Genomic DNA, 24,357 nt, shown 5'->3' with positions numbered 1-24,357 from the left:
AAATTGACACAAGTTTTAATATTTATATATTTTAAATCAAAACACAATTAAATATAGTATGCTTTAAGTACATGAATACTTGGGCATGAGAGAAATAAGAGGTGGTACATAGTACCAAAAACCTATACACAGCCTTTTTTGCTTTTTTTTATAGACAATACAGTGTCTCTATACAATCAAATATTGCAACAGTATAACACTTGCTAGTCAATCAAGATACTCTGAACATTGGAGATGATTTCTTTGCAAAGTGATTTTTTTGCACAAGTTCAAGGAAAAAAAACAGCAATCATAAGAGTTAAATAAAAACCAAAATAGAAGTGTTGTATACTAAAAATGCAGCGATAACATAACAGTGACACACTGAGTGTTTTTGATACTCTGCAAAATCAATTCACTGGGAAAAAGAGGTGCTGTGTCACACCGTGGCTTTTTACTTAAACTAAGGGTTTTGCAAGTTGCAAGTGTTGACAACGTCAGGAAAAAGGTGGCCAAAGGTCATTAAAAATTATTTTTCTTTGTAAACCAAACCTCTGGAATTAGATACTATGCCGGTTTGAGGACAACAAGCTATGGAGAATGGCAGCAACACATGGCAGTAATTACTTTTTTCCTTGCTTGTGGGATGGAAAGAAAAAAGATGGAGCGGGCTACTGGCTACGATCTCCTCAAAGCATGGGCTGCATTCAGAGCCAACGCTCACGAGTGGAGGGCTGCACAAGCACAAGACTGGCTTTCAAGTCTGCTCGAGTCGGCCGTGTGTCTGAAGCAGGGGATGAGTGTATGCAGGTGTAAGAGCTCGACAAGGAAGAGTTACGCTGTCCAGGCTTTGCTCCTGATCATTCTACACTGCCTTCGAGGTTAATGGAGTTATGAAGTAAAATACATTTATCTTACAGTTGAATGCTCATCTATTTCAAGTAAGGAAAAATAAAACTTAGAACTTTTTAGGTCATTCACTGCCAATAAATTCACCATTTCAGGTTCGCTTCTCCAATGGCCAATGTCAGGGACACATCCTGTGGCATTTGCAGATATATAATTAAAAATTACAGGTAGAACTAGGAACTACAGCAAAACCTTCCCCTCCTTGTGGCTTGTGTCCCCTTCCAGGTATTTTGCTTAAAAGTCTTTTTGAGACAGGGTCAAGTATTTGTGAAGTTGATCACAGTTACTCAGTGACACGCTCATAAATGGTGTCTTCCTCTCTAAAAACCATCATTGTGAACACCACATACAACAGGAAAAAGTGTTTCTTCACGCTCTACAGTGGAGGTACAGGATTGCTTCTTTTTAATTCTTCCTTATCAACGAGGGAGATATCAGCGGCTGGAGTAACAGTGCTTTGTTTTTATTGGCTGTGTTAAAGAATCCACCCAAAGGGAAAGTCCACTCACTCTCAAAGCAGAAAGCCAGATTTCCTGTTCTGGCATTTCTAAAATCATAGCTGAAAAAGGAAGAACAGGGTTAGAGTTCATCTTACCCTAAAACATACACATCAATTACTCAATAGAAAGACACTGTGTTTACAAGTGTTGAAGCCAGGTATGCTTATGAGTTTGGGAGAGAAGAAATGCTACTCTCACTCTTCCAATTATAGTAACTATGCTTCTTGCCTAATTAAATCCAGAACATCTGCAGCCACTTGACATTTCTAAATATTGTGCTGAGTGACCTTTTCATCCAGTCAGACTGGAATTATAGAATTAAGTGAAATTATTTTAAGCCATTTAAATGTAACTATTCAAAAAAACAAAAACTATGGACCATCCATTCAAGCCTAATCACTAGGCTTTGCACACATTCACTTTCAACAATTAAGTAAAACTTGAAGAAGTCAGATTCTAACTTGATAAAATACTGTCTTCATTATTTCAAAGTTTGGTACTTCAGATTTTTTTTTGTTTTAAGACAACACGTACGTTTTAGTGGTAATTCAGGCAAATACACTATTTCATGGTAAAGAATGCTAGCAAGTGTGAACTCAAACAAGGAACTGCAGTACTGATCCTGCAGCACTTATCGCCTTTTTACCTAATAAGGCAGTTTGTAAATACTCAAAGACAATTTCAAGATTTGCACAGGAGAAGCACCACAGGTGGTACAGGAAGAGCTCTGCTCCTCCCACACTGGCTCAAGCCAGATAAAGGCACACAGCTTTTCTACCCTCTTACCTTTGTAATCTTCTCTGAACGCTGTTCACATTGTGCCTGCTGCATAACATCATTGACTATCATTTTTGCTATCCTCCAAGCCATCTCTTCTTGAGCCTGCCAGAGCAAAAACATCCCAAATACAGACGGTTTGAAGTTCATAAAATAATGCGGTGCCCTCAACATAGTTCATGCACTCAGCCTTGGATATGCAGTTAGCTTTCACAGCTCAGTGATTTGGAGTAAGCATATCCTCCCGTGATGTAAATGCACCTTGGTTTCCAAGTACAGCATTAACTTCAGTTAACACGAACATTTACTGCTTGATGCAATTTCCAAGACATTTGGCAAAGTTTTTAGACTTATCCATTGGGAACATGTCAAAGCCCCTCCAGAGGGGAGAATGCAGCCTGAAACCCACAAACAGGGGTCACTTCACAGTAAAACCAAAAACAGCACCTCCACGCTTACTTGTGGATCTATCTTAAAACACTATAATAAGAAACCCCTTGACTGCAAGCACACAATTAACCATTTAAACTATTCAGCAATGGCAAAAAAAACAACAAACTGTTTCACGGGTGCGTGCGATTTGATGATGCTTATCACAGAGTCACAATTCTGGTTGGTGTATCAGAGCTATTCAGAATCCGAGCATTTGATTTCCCTAATCTGAATGGTAAAGTGTGTCACAAGGACAAGATAAACGAGTACACACCTCATCTGTGTTTCCTTGAACCCATTTCTTCATTGCTTGTGAAAACATGGACCCTAGTGGAGATAAAAAACAGCAAGCAAGGTATATTAGCAAGCTCTGTGGCACAGCTCTACAAAAGCTACTTCCTTCGATCCTTCAGAAGGGTTTGCACTGCTGGTGTTAGAGAACACAGAAAAGAGAATCAAAGACAAGGGATTACAGGGAGCCACGGTTCACTATACTCTGAGTCCAAATCATTCCTTTTTACCAGAAAGCAGAGTTGAAAAGCAGCATTAACAGCAGATCCCAAGCTGAGTGGGAAGCACGTGGAAAGCTGAAGATCTTTTTCATCTTGAGACCAAATCTTTCAAGGTTTGATCATCAGCTCAGCTGCTAGCAGCTTTCATCCCTGCCAGGTTCCATCGACAGCTCCAACCCCCACAGGCTGCTTGTGCTCCCAGGAGTCCAGCTGGACCAGAAAAGCACAGTTTGGCTAGGGAACCAGGCCAGAGATGGGTTTTGCCTCAGTACAGGACAATTCCCTAAACATCTCTATTTGGCTTTAAATGGAGCTGGAAAGAGACAAGAATCTCGCTTATCTTGACTAAAGTGAGGAAGAGAAGTTTTGCAGATGTGTATTGAAATTGAAAGAGGAAAGCAAACCTTTTGATTTTTTGACATCAGGCTCTGGTTCAGATTCTCTGATAAACTGTCCCAGGTCACTGACTCGTCCGAATGTCATCTTCCTGCAGAGAGAAGGAAGAAAGAGACCACACAGGTTACCAAGAGAACTTCAGTAATAGGGAAAGTTATTAATCAGAGAAACAAAAACAAGTCTACAATGCAATAAAGACTCTAGTGTCAGAAAAAATGGCATTTTACTCATTACCACCTTTTCCACCTAGAAATGATGTACTGGGAAAAATTTCCTGTTCTCTTTGTGTATCTGAATTCAGAGCCTATCATAAAAATTCTAGAAACTACAAGTAGGCAAATGCTTCAACTCAACCATAACATCAACAGGCAGAGCTAGCAAGTGCTCTACACTATTACAAAACACGTCATTAGGAGAAAACAGTTTACAGTTAAAGGAACAGAAGAGTGGCATGCAATAGCAAAGCAAAGTAACTATAGAAATGAAGAATTTCTCTATGAGATCCTCAGAGCAGAAGAGCCTTATAACAAAGAGCAACTTAAGAAACAGGAAAACAGCAGTGCAGTCTGCTAATGAAGTACAAGCCCTTCTCTACCATGGAAGTAGGGAGAAATTGAAGATGTTCATTACAGTATCAAATGCACCTGAGCTTATTTTTTTATTGCAACCCCAAATAGGAACTGCTTTGCTATATTTTGGAGTCAGAGGAGTAATAGCTAGGAGAAAAAATGTATGTTGGAAGTATTTTTCTGGCTGCCATTCTGGTCAGAGAAACTTTCACGTTGGTATTAAATCACACTAATGAAATAAAATTACTTTCAAATACTAAGATGTACTAATAATGCAACATTTAGTATTTACACATATTCTCAGCGCAGAAGGACACAGCAAAAACGAAACATGAAAAGTATGCTACAAAGAATGAGATGCACTGAATGAGCCTTACCCTGCATATGTTCGCTGATACAAAGATTCTGGATCCAGACTTGCAGCATCTACAATTATTGCTTCATCAAAATTTTTCAGGATTTTAACATTAGCCTTTTTGACATTGGACTACAAATAAAAATTCTAAGTATTAGTGCCCAATGCAAACAGCTTCTTAAAATTACTCTTTTAGTGCTTTAACACGTAGATAAAAAAAACTCCGTAACATCCATGCAAGCATAGAAGAATTAGAGAGCATCTACACAACAATGAATTGCTAACACAGTGTGACATTGTTCTGAAACAAAGGATGACAAAGTTACATGACCAGAGCCAAAGACAATGTGCAGGTCAGCATACGTACATGTAAAGACTGCTGCCTAAACGTTATCAGCTGAATACATTTATTTGTTTGAGTATTAACACTGAACTACCTCAGAAGCTGCAGCAGCTTCCCTCATCCCTCTCATGCACCTGGTAAGCAATTCCTATTAAATATTCTACGCGTTCCCCACAAAAGAACAAATGTTTATCTTTTGGCCTGGAGTATTTATATAGGAAACGTTTGATCAACAGCAGGGAGAGCACACATACATAGCAATCTATTAGCACCTTAACTCAGAACAGAAACATTTATGGCAGCTGCCTTGCAAACACCTTTCCTGTTGGTCTGCGCAAGTGCTGTTCTTTATGCAAAAATATGCAGAGATCTGACTAGGAGCATCTCCAGTTAAGTAGGAATGCATACCACAAAATGCAGCACTTCCTTCCCAAGCATTCCAAGCAGGCCAATTACCAGAAGTTTCTCCTCCTCCTCCTATCAGTAGGCAGGGTAGTTCAAGATGTCAGAACGGATTTCATTCCCCACATTTTTTTTTTTTTTAATTTAGTTGGGAGGTATAAAAACATTACAAGCAAGTAGTACAGCTTCCAGGTTGCTTGAACCACAGTATGTCGGTATTGTTGGACTACATTCCAGATTTAAACCCCCTGGTAACACTGCAGCATTCAATAAAAGCAACTCAGCAGAAGCAGTTCTCGCTTAGCTTTTCTGCTCTCAGCTGGGCTTGCAGTTTGCAAGCTGACCTGGTTACAGATAAGCTAGAATCTGCTTATCCTCTCCCTCAACCACATTTGAATCAAGCAAAGCTAGGAGTTTTGGAACAGACAACTCTTTGTTAAAAAAACATCTCTCTGATGTTGCTTGCATGGTTACCGAATGTCATGTGCTCCACTGCCCACATCTGAGGCTAGGCCCACATGGGAACCCAGCACCACACAAGGAAATAAAAAAGAAAGATGCTGGCCTGTGACCAGGGCACAGAGCAAATAGCCAGTGAACACCAGTGAAACTGGAAAGGTAAGAGCCAGAGAAACCCAGCCACATTATTGTTTCTACACAGTCCTGCAGAGAACAGCCACATAGCCCTAATCATGCTTAATGAATTAAAAGAATGCCCTACCCAGCAACACTGTTTTTTTTAATTGCCAGCTTTACATCAGACGGTAGACGTGTGAACAACACCCCCCGAATCACTGCATCTCAGTGGAAGTAGTGTCTGCAGTGTGTATTTCCACAGAAATACAGTGTCAGAAGTGTGCATTTCCACCGTGCCAGAGCTCTCGCTTGCTAAGGTCAGGATCTGCCCATCTCCTACCAGACCAACACGACCAGCTACCCTGAAGACTACAGCATGGAAATGTCTGAGGCAAACTAGTGAAAACCAGCTGGGAGAGATTAACTGTCATTACATGTGAATTGAGAGATGACAAACACTAGAACTGAGGGGAATTCTCTGTACAGAGATGTCACTTCAGTGACACTCAGCGCACATTTGAATGTTCGTATTTAAATTCTATAGCATATTCTTGTGCCAAATTTGCCTGAAGTTATAACTGGGGTGTTGTTCCCCCCAAATGCCATTTTTAAACGTTCTTTAAAACATTTATAAACAAAGTGTTTATAAAAAATGTTCTCGAGTGTTACAGCACTATGGAACAGTCTTCAGTGAATATTAACAACTTAATGAAAAACATAACTTTGATTCAAAGAACTAAAAGCAGAGCAAGACTCCAAGGACAACGAATATGATAGATACAGTCCCATGCCAACATTGTGTTTCAGCTTAGCAGGAGGCAGACTAAACATGCCCTAATATAACACGAGATCTAGTAGTGTTTAGAAATGCTAAAGAGAATCAGGAAGCTTACAATTACAAGAAACCCTTACAGGGTATGAACTCTGATAGCAAGACAGGAAAGCAACTGCAGCGTTTACTAGAACAGAATTAAACCAAGACAGACATACCTGGGAGGCAGAGCCATCTGGGCCCCCTATGGAATCGCTATCAGGAGAACTGCCGGGCCCGTGAACATTCAGTGCAATATTCCCTCCTGGAAATTCATCTCCTCGTACAGAATGGATGAGATCATTCAAGTATTTGTAATAAAGGTTGCTGGACAAGAAACCAGGCAAGAAAACCTGAGAGACAGAAGAAGTCCTCTTTAATCACGGCAGGCCTGCATGACTGCTGTAGATCACTTGTAAAACAGAAGAGAGGCACAAACATCTCAGTCCCTGTGTAGATGGTACACAAGTGTCCAGGTATGGAACTATTCTGGATTAGCTACTGCATTGCTTGCAGGCCTACTGCAAAATGAGGCAACAAAAACAGATGTGTATTATCTAAATTTCCCACAAACTGGAACTAAAATTGAGATTTTTCTTCTCCTAGAAAGGCCTGATACCCCCACAGGCTTAGAGCTATCTTACCATACTGTTCAGAAACCAGCAGCAGCTCAAGAATCAAGCCATTGGTCTAGTATCCTGTATCCTACAGTTACGCTGTTATCCACAGCGCTGGTATTACACCTGCAAACAACTACTACTAGTACTAGCAAACAACTATTACTAGCACAAAAGAAAGTTTTCTAAAAAAAAAAAAAGTAAAATAAGCACAGTTCATGCAGGAGGGAATTCTGTTACTTCCATTAATACGCAACAATTTGTATATTAACCACTTTGTGGTATCTTTCCACAGTAGGCTGGGGAAAATACTCCACCAAATTTTACTAATTCTATTATTCATGTAAACAGTAAGTTATTTTAACAAGAGGACAAGTCAGAGGTGGCAAATGCAATGCCTGACGCTACAAGATCTTCCCATTATCCCTGCCAAAAGCATTCTGAAGAGGGTGTCTCACCGTCTCCATGGTAGTCCACGCCTGCCGTAAGGGAGTAGTGAAACAGTTAGGGAGAGGGCCACCTTCCCTGCAGATGTTGGATTCAATCTCTAACCTCACAGAGTCATCAAACCCAAGAGGATGCGTGGCTTGAAGGGAGAAGTACCTGCAGCACCAGACAGGGGAAGAAGACAACAAAAAAGGCTTTGCAACATTTGGCAGTGTTAGTACCTACCCTTTTCCACTGAAGGCCATTAACCATGCTGCAGCCACTAGATGGTGCTGGCTTCAGAATGTACGAAACTGACAGTAACTAAGTGCAGGGAGAAAAAAGTCCCCAATTCACAGAAACATTTTTTGATAAAGCCTTGCCCTGAAGATACAGATAAAAGAAACAGAGCATCATGTGATTACTGATGAGCAGGATCTTACACAGCTTTGTAACAGAGAAGCAGGAATGAAGCAGAGGACACCCAGAACTCTGAAGCAGCATTTGCTCATCATTAAGAACAGTTTGACGATGAAGGGAAACGGGTATGTGACTAACAGGAGTGAGTTCTTTGCTTCCTCTCTAAATTTTATTTCCTATTAGGACAGTAACTCAACAAGCTTATGGCAACAAGCCTTACGCTTTAAGCTTCTGGAAGCACTTTATGTCCATCCTCCAGTTGCACTGTTGCTATGCTGAAGCACAAAAAGGAAAGAAGTTACACTACTCAGAGTGAAAATGACAATAAAAGGGGACTGGATGCTTCCTTGCCAAAGTAAGGACCATCTTCTGAAATATTAGGAACAAGTTCTGTGTGGCTTTTACTACATGTGGTAAAAGCACTCGTAGCCTACATTAAATGGCTAAGAGTACCTGAAATTAAAAGATTTTTCTACACTTCCACTTCTGCTATAAGGTTTAGAACTTAGACATTTTCCTATAGCAAACAAGTGGCTTTGATATTTCATGGCAAAACATTAACTCAAAAAAATCAAGCCCTGAAAATTCTGCTTTTGGTTTAAGAAGGAAGTCTTTATAAGGATTTTATCCTTATGTATAAGGAAACATTCTAAGAGTTGTTGTACATACACACATACACTGGAGGTCACCTAAATAAAATGCATTTCAGCAAAACAATGCAAGACTGACTGCACAGCATTTGAAAATTAAAAGTTCCTCTTGCACACCGCAACACAGAAGTGCAAAGACAAAATTAGAGCTTCAGAAACATAATTGTTGAACTCCCTCACTTGTCATATAAAATCATGGCGTCATTCTGTGCTTCTTGCCCATCATACTGGCCTTTTTTGGCAGCAAGTTGAGACTGGAAGTTATCTGCTGCCAACCAGAACTGCAACACATTAACTGCTTCTTCTTTCTCCATGTACTAGAAGGGAAATTAAAAATAAAGTTTTAACAAGGAAACAACAAGCACAAACCAACTTACTCCATCCCACCTAAAGTAAGAAACAGCCCACTAATTTATGACACAAAATTATCACGAAGCCATATAAATACTTGAATTGTCTGACAGTGCTGCAGACAGAATTAGCTTGTTGCATTCGGCTTGTTAAAAAAAAAAAAAAAAAAAAAGAGCTCGTGACATTTATTTTCTGTACAGATTTTTGCATTTAGTTTCCAAACAATTACTTGTTCATATCATACTGAAAGACAGAGGAAAAGCTATTTTCATGCTATAGTTCATTTACAGCATTTCTCAGCTTTCCAGCTTGCCATTGCAAACTATATTGGCTTGTCAGACTATCAGGACAATTATCTTACTCCTAACAGATGATTCCCTAGAGGTACAGGACCTCACAGCTGTAAAACCTTACATTTATCTATCGTACTCAAGGCTGGTACCCTCTCTAAGTAAGAGAAGACTTCTTCTTTACCTGTGCTTAAGGCTTTCAAAGTCAATGCTTCATTTGGCAAGATTAAGAAGTCTATGTCAAAGCTTCTACAAAGCAAAGAGACACTTAGAAGCGCTCACTAAACTGGAGAAGGTATGCGTGCATATTCATCTTACAATACAGTGTACAGATTTGAGTATTTGGAATTGTTCCACACAGGAGCAAGAACAGTTTAATACATTTAATCCCAGAAAAAAACAGATACACTTCATCTCTTTGGTTATATTTAAGGTGCTTGGTTATATTTATTTTCTTATATTTAAGGTATTTTCCATGTGATAGAAAGGAATCAAAAACCAAATCACAGCCCCAACACTCACCTCAGAGAAATAGAACAGGGCTGATTCACAGAAAAGTATGTCAGCTAGATAAACAGTCCCACTAGTCAGCACCTCGATCTGATATTTACAGAAATGATGACTTCGCAAAAATTCACTAAAGTGCCTGCAAAAAAATAACAATTAGTCATTAAGGGCCAACAGCATTCTACACACTTTGTGAACCAGTTAGTTCTTGCCCCAGAAGTCTTACTATTTGTCAGACAAAACTAAAAATGGCAAGAAAAAAACAGGCAGGGTATACAAATGACATGGGAACAATATAAAGGACGCAGTAATTGCATGCAAATACAACTTCAGCAAGCAACCAGAAGAACAGATTTGGAGGAAGAGATCTGAGCACCGTTTCAAGTACAGGAGGCTACACAGAACAGCGATTTTATGGTTGTCCTCATAAGCATTTTCAGTGAACCACCTTTTCCAAAAGGACAACATACAGAAGAAGCCAAACCATTCCTTCAACTTACTCTTGTTCCATTGCATTAAACACTATTGACTGTGCTGTAACAAAGCAGTTAGGATCCACTTGTCCATCTTCCCCACAAATCTTTGCTGCAAAGAAAGACCGGGTTAATTTTAACGCACGTTTGGCTTATCAAGCTCAAAGACATGAATGATGACCAGTTAATGAAAAACTGCAGTTCAAATCTGCTAGATTCAGCTGGTCCTGACTGCACAACAAAAGCTGCTAAGAGGCACCAGCACTGCCTCCTTAGCTCTGCAGGTAGCTGATTGATACTATTATGGCTAAAGTATTTGATAAAGACTCGGTTTGGATTCCTCCTATAACCACCAGAAATTCTTTCCCTAATTTAAGCAAAGTCTCTGCAAGTTCTGAGGTGGATATCGCACAAAATTACTGAAAGGGAAGATCTGTCGATACCCATGATGTGATTGCATGCTATCAAAATAATCAGGGGGGAGGGGGAAGCATTCTAAAATCATCAGGTATGTGTTTAACTGTCTTTTTAAAGCTAACTTTAACATTCAGAAAAATAAGCACGTGAGGTACTAACGATAACTACGGTGAAAGAGGAAGCTCTAAAATGAGCAGGCAGGATGCATCCTTACCAACGATGTCATTTCTCATCGCTTCTGTAATAGGTATTGGTTTAGCAGCATCTGGAGAAATATATTTGGTAAAAGTACTAACTGCATCCCGTTCTATACCTACAAGGAAGAAAGAGAGTCAAACTTTGTATCCATTGGTAAAGAGTTAAAAGGAAGACTGAATAACTTGCTTTCCTGAAGAGCAGTTGTACCTAAGTAACAATGACAGTCTCATTCCCATGGAGCTTTCACAGTTTCTTGCTGGACACTTTGCTATCAACAATCTAGCACGACTGCGTTAGCTCCAGCCAGGTCACAGTAAGCCCAGCATGGACCGGCTAGTGAGATGGAACACAGTAACGTAGCTCCAAATCCCCCCACCAAACAAGACAGCACCCTCTGCCTCAGCTGCACACCTCAGCCCCAGTATAACACCCATGTGGCATGAACTGCAGTGAAGTTCCCAGTTTCTAGCTCTCATCACACAGAACAGAAAGCACTTGCATTATGAAGGAATTAAAAGAGGAAAAAAAACAATCAGAAAATGGGATTCCTCAGAAGAAGTTGTACACTTCGTGTGTCACCTTTCAAACCAGTTCAGAAACTGCTTCGTAGAGAGGGAAAAAACTGTACTCGAGACTTTCCAGATTTCTCAAAAAGGGCCTGGTCCTTTCAAATTAAAGTCAGAAATCAGAGGTGTTTTTCATGACTACAGTATCATTGTTTGCTTATGATATTTTGGGGCTGAGGTTACATATTCTGGAGGCATACAATAGCTATACAAGAAAGGCACATAGCAAGAGAAAAGGATGTAACGTAAGGAAACAGTTGAGCAAACAAAAGGAATCAATACGAAGAAAGGAGTGCTTCCTTTTTGTCTGTGTACTTGCACAAATGAGGGCGGACTGAGTAGATGCAGATTACAGAAACAGGTGCATGTAGCTCACTATCAAAAGTATTTTAATTTCATCCTTACTTCCAGTTGCCTCTGAAGAGGTGGACTCCGAATGAGAATAATCAGTTACAAGGGGAGGAACTCTATCAAATAAATCCAAGAACAGAAACAGCACATTCCATACAAAATCTCTACAAATCTTTTATAACCAATACTTACGCCATTTTACGTGATACAGGATATTCACCTTCCACGAGCAGTTTATTATCAACTCTCAGCCCCATCATCCAAATTTTCTGCAATTTCTTTTAAGTTGAGGGGGTGGGATGGGTGAGGGAAGAACGGGACATTGCAATGCTCATCTTCGTTTCTTAAGATTACACATGTAGGAACAGCATATTTATTTTTAAAACAACCAGTCAAAACAAATACATAGCTCAAACTGCCTATCCACTTACACAGTAAGCTACCCAAATACAAAGTGATCTTCCTCCTCACAGCACCAAACCATACTTACTAAGAACACGAGAACCAAGGCAGCTCACCACAAAAAGCAGGCAGTAGCTAGTACGTTCCCCATCTCCCACCTTTTTCAAGGAAGGGGATACGTGACACTTACTTTTCATTAGTTTTCCTGACAAGTCCTTTAGTGCAGATGAGGGGCTGTTTCTATTTGATACTGTAAGCTTGGAAGATTCTTGCTGATCAGCTGCAACAGAATGCATCCCTGTCTCAGATTTTCTTAGACAAACAACACTGGTATTATCCCTCTCTTGACCCGAGAGCACGTGGTTCTGGCTGTTGCTAGTTCTGTTGTTCTTATCCGGAGCCACTGATTTGGTCCTGAGCAGCCGCACAGTGCTAGAATCCTCCAGCCTCTCCTCAAGCAATCCAGGCGGAGAAGATGCCATTTCCTCCTGCTTCGAGGGCGACACCGGCTCTGCCAGCGAACTCTGCTTAACTGTGTTCAGGCTGTGCGCTCTTATACGGGACCATGTCGTGGAGTGAAAGCTTTCAGCCTCTAACCAAAACTTAACCAAATGTTCCATTCTGCGCAGTTCCATAAACTGGATAAAATAAGGGAGGGCTACACTGTCCTGCAGAACTTGTTCAAGGGTCTTTGAAAGGCTTGATTTGGTCTCTTGAGCCTGGTAATTCAGACACGATCTGCCTGAAGGAAAATATTAAGAGAATAACTGTATTGTGTTACAGACATTTCAATTGAATACAAAAACGTCTTGGAATGCAGCTAGTGAAGAGATGACTCCAACCTAATGGTGGTACACAAGAAAAAGGCATCTCTTTTAACCAAAACAGCAAAGAATTTACTGCCCATTCAAAACCCAGCCAGGCTATAACAGATGCAACTGAAATGGCAGTATCGATTTTTGTAGTTACCCAATTTACTTGACTGAAAACCAACAAATGGTGAGCGTACCAATAACATCCATAGGGGGGGGAAAAGAAGAAAGGAATTGTTGATAGTATTACAGAGCAGATGAAGCCTTACCTAAGTCTCCAAAATGAGCAGCTTCCATGTGACTTGGCTGCTTCTTAAGAGCAGCTGTCCGACTGCTAGAGAAAGAGTCCATGTTGGCAGAGATGGCATTAATTGCCACATGGCTTGGTCCTGCAGCCTCCAGCAAGGCATGATTTCTAGTGCTTCTTTGCGGGGAATGTACAGGTATTGGAGCTGGAATCAAGACAGGAGTGATTAAAATAAAAGGATCCTCGCACCGTTTACCATTTCTATGCACTACTGAAAGCTAAGTGCTCCCCAGGTAAGCCAGAGGTTGCAGAAGTCGATCTTATTAAAAACCTTATGGAACCACTGCATGTCATCTTGGATCAAGGGTCTGATATGATTTAAGATTACAGAACCAAACAAGTTTTATGGCAAGAATAATCTCACTGCCAATAGATCTGAGTGGTACCCACCCCCTATATCCTCCTTATTCAGTAGGTAATCAAAAGCCATCAAATCTAAGCGTACACGTGAAATATTCCTGAGTCTTCCTGCTTCCTTTATAACCTCTATAATGACAGTTTCATACTTGTCAGCAACGTAGTTTAGTTGCATTATTCTTGGCAAATCCATTTCCTTACCTTTTTAAAAATTTAAAGGTTAAAAAAAACTGAACTACAGAACTGAGAGTTTTAACAAGAATATCTTTCAAAAATATTTTGTCTCTACTTGAGTTCTAAGAGGGGAAAAAAGCAATAAGGAAATAGCTGTGATGAAACGCAGATTATAAACCTTCATCTCCCTTGGCCACTTCAGAACATGGCTGGCTATTTGAGCCTACAGAGAACAAAGGAGAACTTCCTCACGCAAAACCATCTGTGAGAAAGCATCAACTGGTTGTTAACTGATGACAAAGCTGGAACAAAACAAAACACAGTGGTACCAGTGTGTTTCCAAAGCTCTCAGGAAATTACATTTGATTAGGATGCCGCGCAAGGACATCTCACACCTCTGACTGTTAAAAATAAAGCCAGTCAGATGACATTATCTCAGCACACTGCTTCACAATGACGTGTTTCATCAAGGTGTTAAGAAAGTTGTTTTTTATGACTTTCATGCTGCGTAACTTTATTTTTATGCACAATTTAATGTGATGACAGAAGTTGGCGATTTCACACTTGAATATCATGGTAACAGATACCTGGAAGCAACAGTACAGGAGAGCTGAAACGTTGACGCTATCCTCAAGTGTTTCTGCAACTAAAGTATTTGGTACCGAGGTAATGCTCGCTGTCTTTTACAAAGCCTTTTTTATTTAATACCAGAAATAATGGAAAACCTGCAGTTTTCCCCATGCCAATGAATGGCAGCCAGACACTTGGCTGAGGACATAACTGAGGGAAACTTGCTGGGGGCTACTCGTGGAGAACCAGAGCCACGCTGCTCGTAATGTTTTAAGCTTTTGTGAAATAGATTCAAATTGAATTTCGTATGACAAACATTTGAAGCAGAATTGTTCTACTTAATCTAAGCATCAAGCACTTGTTCCAAACCTCTGGATAGCACTCATCTCTAACCTAACATCACACAGATGGCAGAGTAGCTGTTTGCCAAACTGGAAGGATGCTCCCTGTTTGCAGCAGCTTGTATGTAATACAGGAAGTTTTCAACTTTATCTTTACTCATTTGGTGATCGAACTGCAGCCTCTCCCCAGCAGCCTCTGTCAGTCCTGGGAACTGCACTTGCACTAAGATGATGGGGTACGCGATTAAACAGATGCAACCGTTTCCTATGTTTGACTTGAGAGAGACACCAAGGTGAAAGCAGCCTTTAATTTTCTCGTGATCCAGATAGCACATTCACAAGTTCAGAAACAGGATTTTGTCTGAGGACATAAAAGTAACAGGCCAGATGTACACGGACTACCTCAGCTCCTTTTAGCGCTGCACTAAAAATTGATAGCGTAAATAACCTTGTTTTCCCACACTTTATAAACTTGTTTCCCATCAAGACTGTCTCCCAACAGATTTAGCAGCAAGACTTCTGCATCACACGGAGGAGCATTAGAACAGCTTTTCATTCGGAACCAGATTCCCATCCGCAGTCTCACAAGACACATCAGTCAGAGCTAGATCAGACGCTGGCACCCTCTTTGGCCAGCTAGGCAGTTAAGCTGCATCTTCACAACCACAAAGAACACTACAAATACGCAAGAAACTTCACAAGCAACTCATGGTAGATAAAGAATAACCACTGTCTGCAAGGTGACTGAGTTTTACCATCCTTTTGGATTAAAGCTCACGTCTGACATAATTTAATAACCTTCTGTACTTATAGATTCAGCAAGATGGCTAGGGAAGATTAGTTGCTATAAATACTCAGGAACAGATTTAACTTCTGGTTCTGTTTTGCTTTTAAGGCTTAGATCAGGCTTGCGCCCGATTGTAAGGAAATTATTCCACTAGTTACAATAAAAATGTCAGATATTAGATAACTGAATTTATAAACAAAGCATGGCTCTTACTTTTAATTGCTTTCACATCTGTGGTCTTTTCTTGTTCTTTACCTTTCACTGTAAAATATAAAGGAAAACGTTAATGTTATTTTGGGTGCCCAATGACATTTACCAGAGAAGGAATATGAAATTTCCAACTTCAGCAAGTAGCAAAGGAAGATGCAAACCATCATTTTGTTAAAAGTGATCTCTCGTTTGAAGCCACACAACTAGTAACTGACGGGTTTTCAACGCTTTTGTGTTGCTTTCCTTTCAAAAGCAAAACCTCATTCGTGAGTTAAGTTCAATGAAATACGCTACATCAGAATTAACATTCAGAAAGATTCTTGCTGTCTGTATGATTAAAGCAAGGCTACGCTCAAGGTTACTTTAATGAACAGCATTAACTGGAAAGAAAGGGATCGATGTGTTCTAGGAGCAGGACACTGGCAGGCGTTCTCGGAGCTACAAATCGCTCACCAGTGGCAGACCAGTGTAACGTGGATGGCTGGGGAGGTGCACATGGAACCAGGGACAGCCCGTGACTCCTCCACCATGCGTGGGTACCACAAAGGTTCTGGAAGGATGCTGAAAGGAGTTAATTGTCTCATAAATAACATTGCTCAACTATCATCAAAGGCCATGACAAACAATTGGTGGGAAGATCACAGCTAAAAAAAACAACTTGTGATGAAAAAGTGCCTTTTAAAAATTATTCTTAAAAAAAGCTCCTAAAGGAAGAGGACAAGAAGGTCTGTTTAAAACAAAAATAAAGAAACCAAAGGAGTTCATGAACAGGATGGCACAAGAAATTAACTGGTGACATTGCAGAATACGATCTACTAGAGGAGCCTTCTACAGCCGCTACAGGCTGGGATTATTACTACAAATAGGTCAGCTTTGAACACCGATTCTGGAGTCCTTCCAAACATAACCACAAGCCGTAGCTGACTAGAATCAAACATTTGCATTACAGAACACCGGCAGATTAGAAAGCACTTCCTATTCGGACCTCAGCATTTTAAATATTTTAAAGGGAAACTTCAAGCTCCCGTTACATAATTGCCTGCTTGATCGCGGCCGCAGCGCTGCCACGCTGCCAGCCTTCCCCGCGAGCAGCACGGATGCTGCAGATCTCAACTGGCACCTCAGTGATCAAGAGTTAAGCTTCCACACTGTCCCTGAGACAGAAAGGTTTAAGCCTCAGCTAAAAGAACTGGGTTCCTTTTAAACTGACCTCTTACAGCCAGATGTAGCTGCACATGAATGGTGAGAACAGCCCAGCTTTTACGTAACTGACTGTGTGCTGATGTGCAGGAGAGGAACCACTGAAGAAGTCTGCACACCTGAAATACCCCTGAGCTACAGCAGACACAAAGCAATTCCCTTCACAACAGAGCACACAGCCTTAGCAACTCTGCATCTCTCCAGAACGATTCCAGTAGTTTGTTCCAACTGATACCTAACTACCGGCAATAGTTCCTGAGCTGCAGCAGAAGCACCCTCCACACACCTATTTGCCGTTCCAATGCACTTGTTCCTTCTCGCCAACCTCTCAGTTCCTCACTGCCTTACTACCTGCTTACTACCGCTACTACAAACTCCCAGGCCACCCCGCAACCTCTTTGTACACTGGCGTCTTTTGTCACTGCCAGCTTCAAGCAGAACAAGATCAAGGAGCACCAGCGGAGGATAAAGGAACACTGCTGTACGTGAGGAGACCACATTACGGAGGGTGAAGCTCCACTGAAGGAATTTACTTTCATTTTCCTCACAAAAACGGAGGTCATTTGGTCTGCGTGAAGCCAGACAGATAACTGCAGAACGCAACTACCGGGGCCCAGAGGCCTGTGACAATTTCCAGTAGTGTTACCTGTTGTGAAGGGGGTTTGCATCCAACCAACACCAGCTGACCGCAAGAGATTTGAAAGTGTTGATTCATTCACATCCTGAATGACAGAAGAATGAATGAAGACAGAAGGATGAACGAGCCTAAGCTGCTCGTGCATGTACGTGTAGGAAAAGCAACGCACAACTTCAGAGGTCAGCCAGCTGGTAGGACAGTGTACATCGTTTCCAAAACATCCCCTGTGAACGAGCGTGGAGTCTGACTGTTCTCACTGATAATGGTTTTATAAACTGCCCTCAAGCCCCCTGGCTCCTGGCCCAACTGTTATTATCCAATTTCTCTACTAATTATCCAACCGCAGTTTTATAGACCTTTATTTTATGGACCCTTCTAAAAAACTGCTTCGCTGTATCTGAGATTTTTCTGTGTCAGTAGTTCTAGCATCCCTGCTATGATTTCATTTGAAAACAACTGTTAAAATTTTACTCGATATTGTATCTGCTTAAATAAGAATAATCCATCCCCAAAACACTGACACTTTTGTCCAGTGTTGGACCGCACGTGTCTACAGAGGTTTATCATAAGCCTTTAATTGGCACTTTTCTCCCAGCTGCAGTTTAAGAACTTCTTTGAAAGTCAGTGTCTATAACAGAGATACACAGAACAGCATTGTTATGTACAACCCAGATGAGCTTACTCTTCTCCTCCCTTCAGCAGTGCCTCTGTTGGGCATTTAGCTCTGACTGCTCCTCTGACCAAAGATGCTTTAATCAAAGCTCCAGAGAGAGACACCCAGTGAGACGTTTCACTGCCTTCACGAGGAAGTTTCCACCAAAGCTCACACTGTTCCTAGGTTTAAGCATCAGGAGGGAACATCAGCTCCACGATTCTTTTCATCTACAAAGCAGCAGAAGCTGTTTTTAAGCAGTTTGTTTATAAGCAGCAGGAAAGTTTTATTCTGCAGCTCCGTATCAGCACGTAAACAGCTCAGAAATCATTAAACACTTGCAAAACCCTCAGTGGATTCCAGGGAGCCTTCATCGCTGATAATACGAACAGAAGCTTACACTCGCCACCAAAACGAAGCTTTCCTCACTGCTACTTGGGCCGAGAAAGCTTAGCACAGAACTTGTCAGTCGAGTGCAGAAAGGTCGGCTCACATAACGCGCTTGTTCCCCCCAGCTTACAGCCTTATCTCCCAGGACGTGCAGCTTGAGTGGCAGAAACTGAGAGGGTGCTCCGGGAAGGCGTTGTACCGGGCACCGCTGAAGAGCAGCGGTCACACTGCTGTCAGCAGGGCTCCCTTCCTAAAGGGCCCTTCCCAAGAAGCGCCGCTTCCAAGGAAGCCCCGGGGCCCCCGCACCGTGCAGCACACCACGGCGCGTTTCATTGCATCGCTGCCGCACCGGTACCGCCGGCACGGCCCGAGACCCGCACCCAGCCGCGCCGCAGGACTGCCCCGAGCCTGCAGAGCTCCTCGTGCCCAAGCCTCGCCCCCTGCCCCCGCAGCCACACCGCAACTCGCGACCCCCCCGGCGTTCCCGGGAGGAGCTGGGCACGGCGCGGCTCCCCCCGCAGTGAGGCCCCGCAGCACGCGGCCCCCCCGCGAGGCCCTGCCCCGGCCGGGCCGAGCGATGGCTCCCGGCCGGCCCCGACGCGGAGGGCCCCGGCCCGGGGATGCCGCGGCCGGGCCGCCCCCCGGGGCCCGGTGCCGCCCGTACCTTTCCGCCTGAAGAAGGACATGGCGTCGGGCAGGGGGCGAGGCGGCCGCCGGGCAGGGGCCGCGGGAGCGGGCAGCGAGCCGGGCCCCTAGGAGCGGGGCTGCGCCCCCCTCCCGCCGCCGCCGCTGCCTCCGCCTCTTCCTCCCGCGGAGCCGCCAGCGGCCGCCATGTTGTCAACAACCGCCCCGCTCCCTCTTCCGGCCGGCCGGCGGCGCGCGCGGCACGACGGGACGCGGCCGCGGCCCCCTCCTCGTTCGACATGGCCGCGCCGGCGTCAGCCCGCTCGGCCAATCCGCGGGGCGCGCCGCGGCGGCCATCTTGGGTGAGGGCAAGAAGCTGCTGAGGGGGCGCGGCGGCCGGGAGCCATCTTTGGTTAGGGCGAGGGGTGCGTGGCGGGCCGAGGCGCCATCTTTAGTGAGGGCAGGAGGACCCGGGGAGCTCGGGGACGGGCCGGGCCCTGCGGGGCGCTCGGGGGGCTCCGGTCCCCTGCGGCCACCTCGGGCCCGCGAAACGTAACGTGTGATACAGCTGCTGTACGAACGCTGCTGTTGTAACTTCTGGTTCATGCTTGGGGAAACTGAGTACGCGGCACCAGGAAGCAGCCGTCCCCAAACCCCACGGCCAGCCGCCCAGCAGCCCGTGCCGCCGCCTGCCCTAGGCCCTGTTGAGCGCCGGGGGAGCGGCCGGGAGCAGCGAAGGGCGGCGGCGATGAGCACGGAACCGACACGCGCCTCGTCCGCTTCCCTGCTGGCCGTGGCGTTCCGTAGCAGCGGGCGGGAATGACCTTCCCAGATCCAGAGCTCAGCCCAGTTCCTGCTCGGACTCCTCCGTGCCGTGACATTTCTGCCTCACCTGGGCTGGATCCCAGCGGCCTTGTTGCGCGGGGCCCTGTTAGCAAGGCACCGCCACGAGGGGCCCGAAACAAACCCCACGGGTTGTGCAGGGACCGCGGGACGCGGCTGCAGCTCCCGTTCCATCACCGGCTCCGGACGGTGCAGCGCCGTCCCTCTGCGCTGTAACTGTCCTGCTGCCGGTGTCTGGGCCATAAGGAAATTATGCGATTAATAATCACTGTGGATTCCTGGAGCATCTTTCATCTGACTGCTCCAAAGCTCTTTACAAACACTCATTAATTAAGACTCATAAACTGCATAAAAGGTATATGGGGAGCTCTTTGGGACTGAGATGAAGCCCTCTCAGGGGCACCATGTTGCAGCTGATTAACACCCTACAGCAACTCTATTTTCCCTTTTAATATTATTTTTGCTAACTGATGCTCTTTGATACCTTTTTGTACACGTGCCCAGAGGCTGGTCTGAGGAAGTCTTTTTTTTTTTTTTTTTTTTTTTTTTTTGCATAATGAGCTGAATTATTTAATTGGCACATACCCTAAGACGTTGATAAACTAAAATATTCAAGAGGTGAGCAAATTTGAAAGAACGGGCTAAATCACACAGGGAACATTAAATTAACATCTTCTGTCAAAAAATCTTTGCACCCAGACCTCTACAAACGTGCGTAACACCCTGCGATACAGAGGCAGCCCTAATACGACCCGTCTGATCCTCCAGTATGCTGCATGCACACTTCTCCTTGCTGTGTGACGCTGTGCGGTTAAGGGGCCGAGCTTTGCAGACCAGGCTGTAGTTTCAGTTTGTGTGCAGGGGTTGAAGCAGAACACCAAGTATTGCAGAATCCTGGTCTCATGTGCTGGCTGAGTTGCCATTGGTGGTAAATTTCCCGTGGAAGTCCGATCCTTTTTCTGACCTTACGTACAGATCTTCTACCGCCAAGCCCAAACATTGCACCCAGCATAGCTCCTCTGGCTGAGCAATGGGAGAAGGAGGCAAGTTTTCTACAAAACAGGTTTGTTTGGCTATGCGTATCTGCTTCAGTTAGCCCAGACCCTTTCATGCTGGGACACGCAGCCTCAGGAGGATGCGCTGCCAGCTGTGACGTGGTGATTGCTACCATCGATAAGGCGAGGCTGTCAGAAACCTGGCCAGCTGGCAATGTGATTTTGGGGTGGGTAAATGGAAGGTATCCCCCATCACACTCAATGAGAAAGACCTTCTGTTTTGCAATTAATTTCCAAGCAGCAGCTCCTTTTCCAAAAAAACTAAACCAAAATGTGTCAGAGGCTTTGGGATAATTCAATTATCTTTGTATGAGATCCTAGATAACTGATGAAACCTCAAGCTACAAGTATGTTTGGCACGAGTTATGTTTGCTGGACTGAAATTATCTTCCCCTTTTGGGAAAATGCAGAAGGGCTGAAGCTCCAATCCACAGCTCATCACAGCCTCAGACCGTAGAGATCTGAACTGGAAGCATGGAAAGATCAGGTTCTGGAGTTTTTAACAGATTTTAACAGAACGTGACAGTTTAATTAACTGAGTAATCAGTTGAAATATGACTTCAGGACACATAGGTTGCATGACATCAGAGAAACTGGAGGACACCTCCCTAAATTCAGGTATTTGAAGAAAAAAATGCTTCATTGCTTGGTGATTTTCCCCTCACCATAGATAGAAAAATAAGCAGACTCTGAAAAGATTTAAATGGGATGCACTTGTTTGGACGGAATTAATAAAGCAGAACAAGACTTTTTTGATAGCTTGGCGTCTTTGACTCACAGATAATTAATCACAGGGAACTGCTCTGCTCAATTGCAGCATTCAAAAAACCACAAATGTACAAATCACGTTAGAGATTTTCTGGTGTTCACATCCTTGGGACAGAACAGTCTGTTCATTTATTTACACGTGTTTACGTGGCGTTGGACTCAATCTCATATGTAGGCTTCTCACTACTTTGGGAATACAATAACAAAAATGTATATCAATGTGGGGTTTAGCAGCCTAGATCTTATTCTGCAATCAATAATAATGCCCACATTTTTTAAGGAGTCAAAGATGCCTTCACAGCAGCACAGAACAAGCTTTAAGATCACATGTTCTAAATATTGCCATTAGTATTGTTAAAATTGTTAATTCAAGTGAACTAGATATCTTGGATGAATTTGCAAAATAAGCAATACAAATATTAATCACTAAGAATCCAAGAATTAATAGTGAAGAAGAGTGGGAAAGATGCCGCACTCACATCTAATGGAGCACAACGGGACTCTATAAAACCTGCAAAATCAAGAAGACACAACTGATACAATTACAGTAGGGGTGCTCCGAAACTGCAATCACAGCAGCTTCAGTTACAGTCTTGTCTTTTTCTTTCTTTGTTCTTCTTCTTTTTTTTTTTTTTTTTCTCTTTTTTAATGGGAAAACAAGTGGCTGCATGCGCACATAAAATTCATTGCAAATTTCAGTGTGGCTGACCTCAGTCCATTAGCCTTAATGGGAATGGGAGGGTTGATGCTGCCTTCTCAGATGTGCCAATGATTTCAAAGAAGGGAATTTTCCTGTATCCCAGCCAGGCAAAAATTAACTGATTTTATTAAAACGTTGCAATGCCTCCTTGTCTCCTTCCACTGAGCATATGCTCAAGGAGGAAGCCTTGCTCCTCCATGCCTGGTGGTTGGGTTGCCCAGAGGGGCTCCTGCCTGACTGGCAGTGGGTTTGTGGGTGGTCAAAGCCTGAGTCATGAAGCGTGACACAGCACAGAGTGAAAAAAAATAAGCATCACTCACAACAGGATGAGCTGCAGCGGTGACTTGCTGATGATCTTCTGGGCATCTGAGCTCTGGGCAAGGAGCACTGCACAGAAGCAAAGAAAAAGGATCAGTTTTGCAGCTTTTCCCAGCCCCAACACTGCTGCATCAGTTTGTTCCTTGATGCTTTTGCAGGGCTTCCATCCCATTGGATGGAATCATTCTACTATACTGAAAACAAACTGCATCGTTCCTACCTCCAGTCTGTCCAGGCAGCGTTGCCATCACCTCAGGTGACCTTTCTCTAATTTCAGTTTTATTTCCAAATTTGTGGCCATTTATGGTATCATAAATACTTGAATAAAAGCAAGTAAAAATAGAATCTAGTTTTAAACCAGTATCTCTGTTTCTCCATTTATGCTTTTTCCCCTTTTGTTTTTCTAAATGACTCAGTGAGAACAAGAAGTGCTGAAGTGCATAACAGTAGTCGGGAACTTCTGCAAACCTGGGATACGAGGACAAAACGACTTGGTGTAATTTTTGCTACTCCTAAACCTTCCTAGAAGTTAAACCACGCACGTTTTTAAAGTCAAGGAAAAGACACGCTCAGGGGCTGGAGGCCGGTCCCCTGCTCGCCCGCAGTCCCGGCGCGCAGCGGCAGAGGGAGCCAAGCCCCCGCCTGCTGCGCCCCGCTCGCTGCCCCCTGCGAGGTCCTGGGCTGCGACTGCCGCCGGAGCTCCGAACCCGGACCGGCAGGGAAAGCTCTTTTTTTATTTTATTTTATTTTTTATTTTTTATTTTTTTTTTCTTTTCCCATAAAATTTTTTGCCCAAGCACCTTTACCTCTGTTTCAGCCGCATGGGCAATAACTGCCTGAAGCCCACCCGAGGCTGGATAAATGATTTGGTGCCGTATTTATACGGGCTCTGCCTCCCTGTGCTGGGGCTGTGGGCACCGCTGGGAGAGAGCCGAGCTGCTGGGGCCGGTAACAGCCAGCGACATCAGCGGGACGCGGGCACAGCGACCGGGGCAGAGCAGGAATAAGACCTGCCTGACTCACCAAGTTTCCGAGCGACCGCTAAAAAAGCTCAGCAGCGCCGGGCGGCGCAGCTTTTCCGTTTAAAGTAAGCCCAAATTCCCGGGCAAACATTCTGCGTCGCTCTCCAGGCGGCGTTTCCAACTCGATGGGGAAACCTAAACCTAGACGATTAAAGGGTAAAATTAACATTAGTCGAGCGATTGGACCCTTACTAAGAGGTGTCCAGAGGCGCACACCAGTGGCACTGGGGCGCCTCTCCCCCAGCCGCTGCGATTCGGGTGCTCGCCCGGTGCGGGCGGTGCTGACCCCCCGACGCCTGCAGGGCGGCAGAGCGGGGAACCCCTGCCCGGGGCACCCCCTGCCCAGCTCCAAACCACAGCG

The 24,357-nt window shown here is 43.8% G+C and overlaps 2 protein-coding genes across 4 annotated transcripts in view; both read right to left on the bottom strand.

Moving 5' to 3' along the window:
- Window positions 1-9: 9 nt before the first annotated feature.
- Window positions 10-19,548, bottom strand: AKAP10 (A-kinase anchoring protein 10). 2 transcript variants are annotated; one of them, XM_035342805.1, is made up of 15 exons: window positions 19,331-19,548; window positions 15,791-15,838; window positions 13,311-13,493; window positions 12,420-12,971; window positions 10,927-11,025; window positions 10,323-10,407; window positions 9,838-9,961; window positions 8,855-8,991; window positions 7,637-7,781; window positions 6,741-6,914; window positions 4,452-4,561; window positions 3,514-3,596; window positions 2,872-2,924; window positions 2,175-2,270; window positions 10-1,447 (listed from the first exon to the last, which is right to left on the bottom strand). In XM_035342805.1, the coding sequence occupies exons 1-15, from the start codon at window positions 19,350-19,352 to the stop codon at window positions 1,442-1,444; spliced, it is 1,917 nt and encodes a 638-aa protein (XP_035198696.1). In that variant the 5' UTR covers window positions 19,353-19,548; the 3' UTR covers window positions 10-1,441. The 2 variants fall into 2 exon arrangements, with proteins under 2 accessions (XP_035198696.1, XP_035198697.1); XM_035342806.1 differs by lacking the exon at window positions 15,791-15,838.
- Window positions 19,549-23,750: 4,202 nt separating this feature from the next.
- The window catches only part of LOC118176195, a 2,387-nt gene continuing 1,780 nt past the window's right edge, over window positions 23,751-24,357 (bottom strand). For both annotated transcript variants that reach the window (XR_004755293.1, XM_035343014.1), the window contains exon 2: window positions 23,751-24,137. Coding sequence is in view for 1 of the 2 variants with exons in the window: in XM_035343014.1 (XP_035198905.1) it covers window positions 24,016-24,137 (122 nt within the window). In the remaining variant the exon portion in view is untranslated. The remainder of the gene's footprint in view (window positions 24,138-24,357) is intronic.

The sequence above is a fragment of the Oxyura jamaicensis genome, chromosome 19 (assembly GCF_011077185.1).
Source record: "Oxyura jamaicensis isolate SHBP4307 breed ruddy duck chromosome 19, BPBGC_Ojam_1.0, whole genome shotgun sequence".
Taxonomy (NCBI): domain Eukaryota; kingdom Metazoa; phylum Chordata; class Aves; order Anseriformes; family Anatidae; genus Oxyura; species Oxyura jamaicensis.
The sequence above is the reverse complement of the archived record's forward strand: the minus strand, read 5'-3'. Positions and strand labels throughout refer to the sequence as shown.

Coding starts and splice junctions, on each gene's coding strand:
- AKAP10 (XM_035342805.1), bottom strand. CDS start 19,352: ATGTCCTTCTTCAGGCGGAAAG. Junction 10,408..10,926: donor GATGAGAAATGACATCGTTG/GTAAGGATGCAT, acceptor CTTTCTTTGCAG/CAAAGATTTGTGGGGAAGAT. Junction 7,782..8,854: donor GCCATGATTTTATATGACAA/GTGAGGGAGTTC, acceptor CTGGTGCTGCAG/GTACTTCTCCCTTCAAGCCA.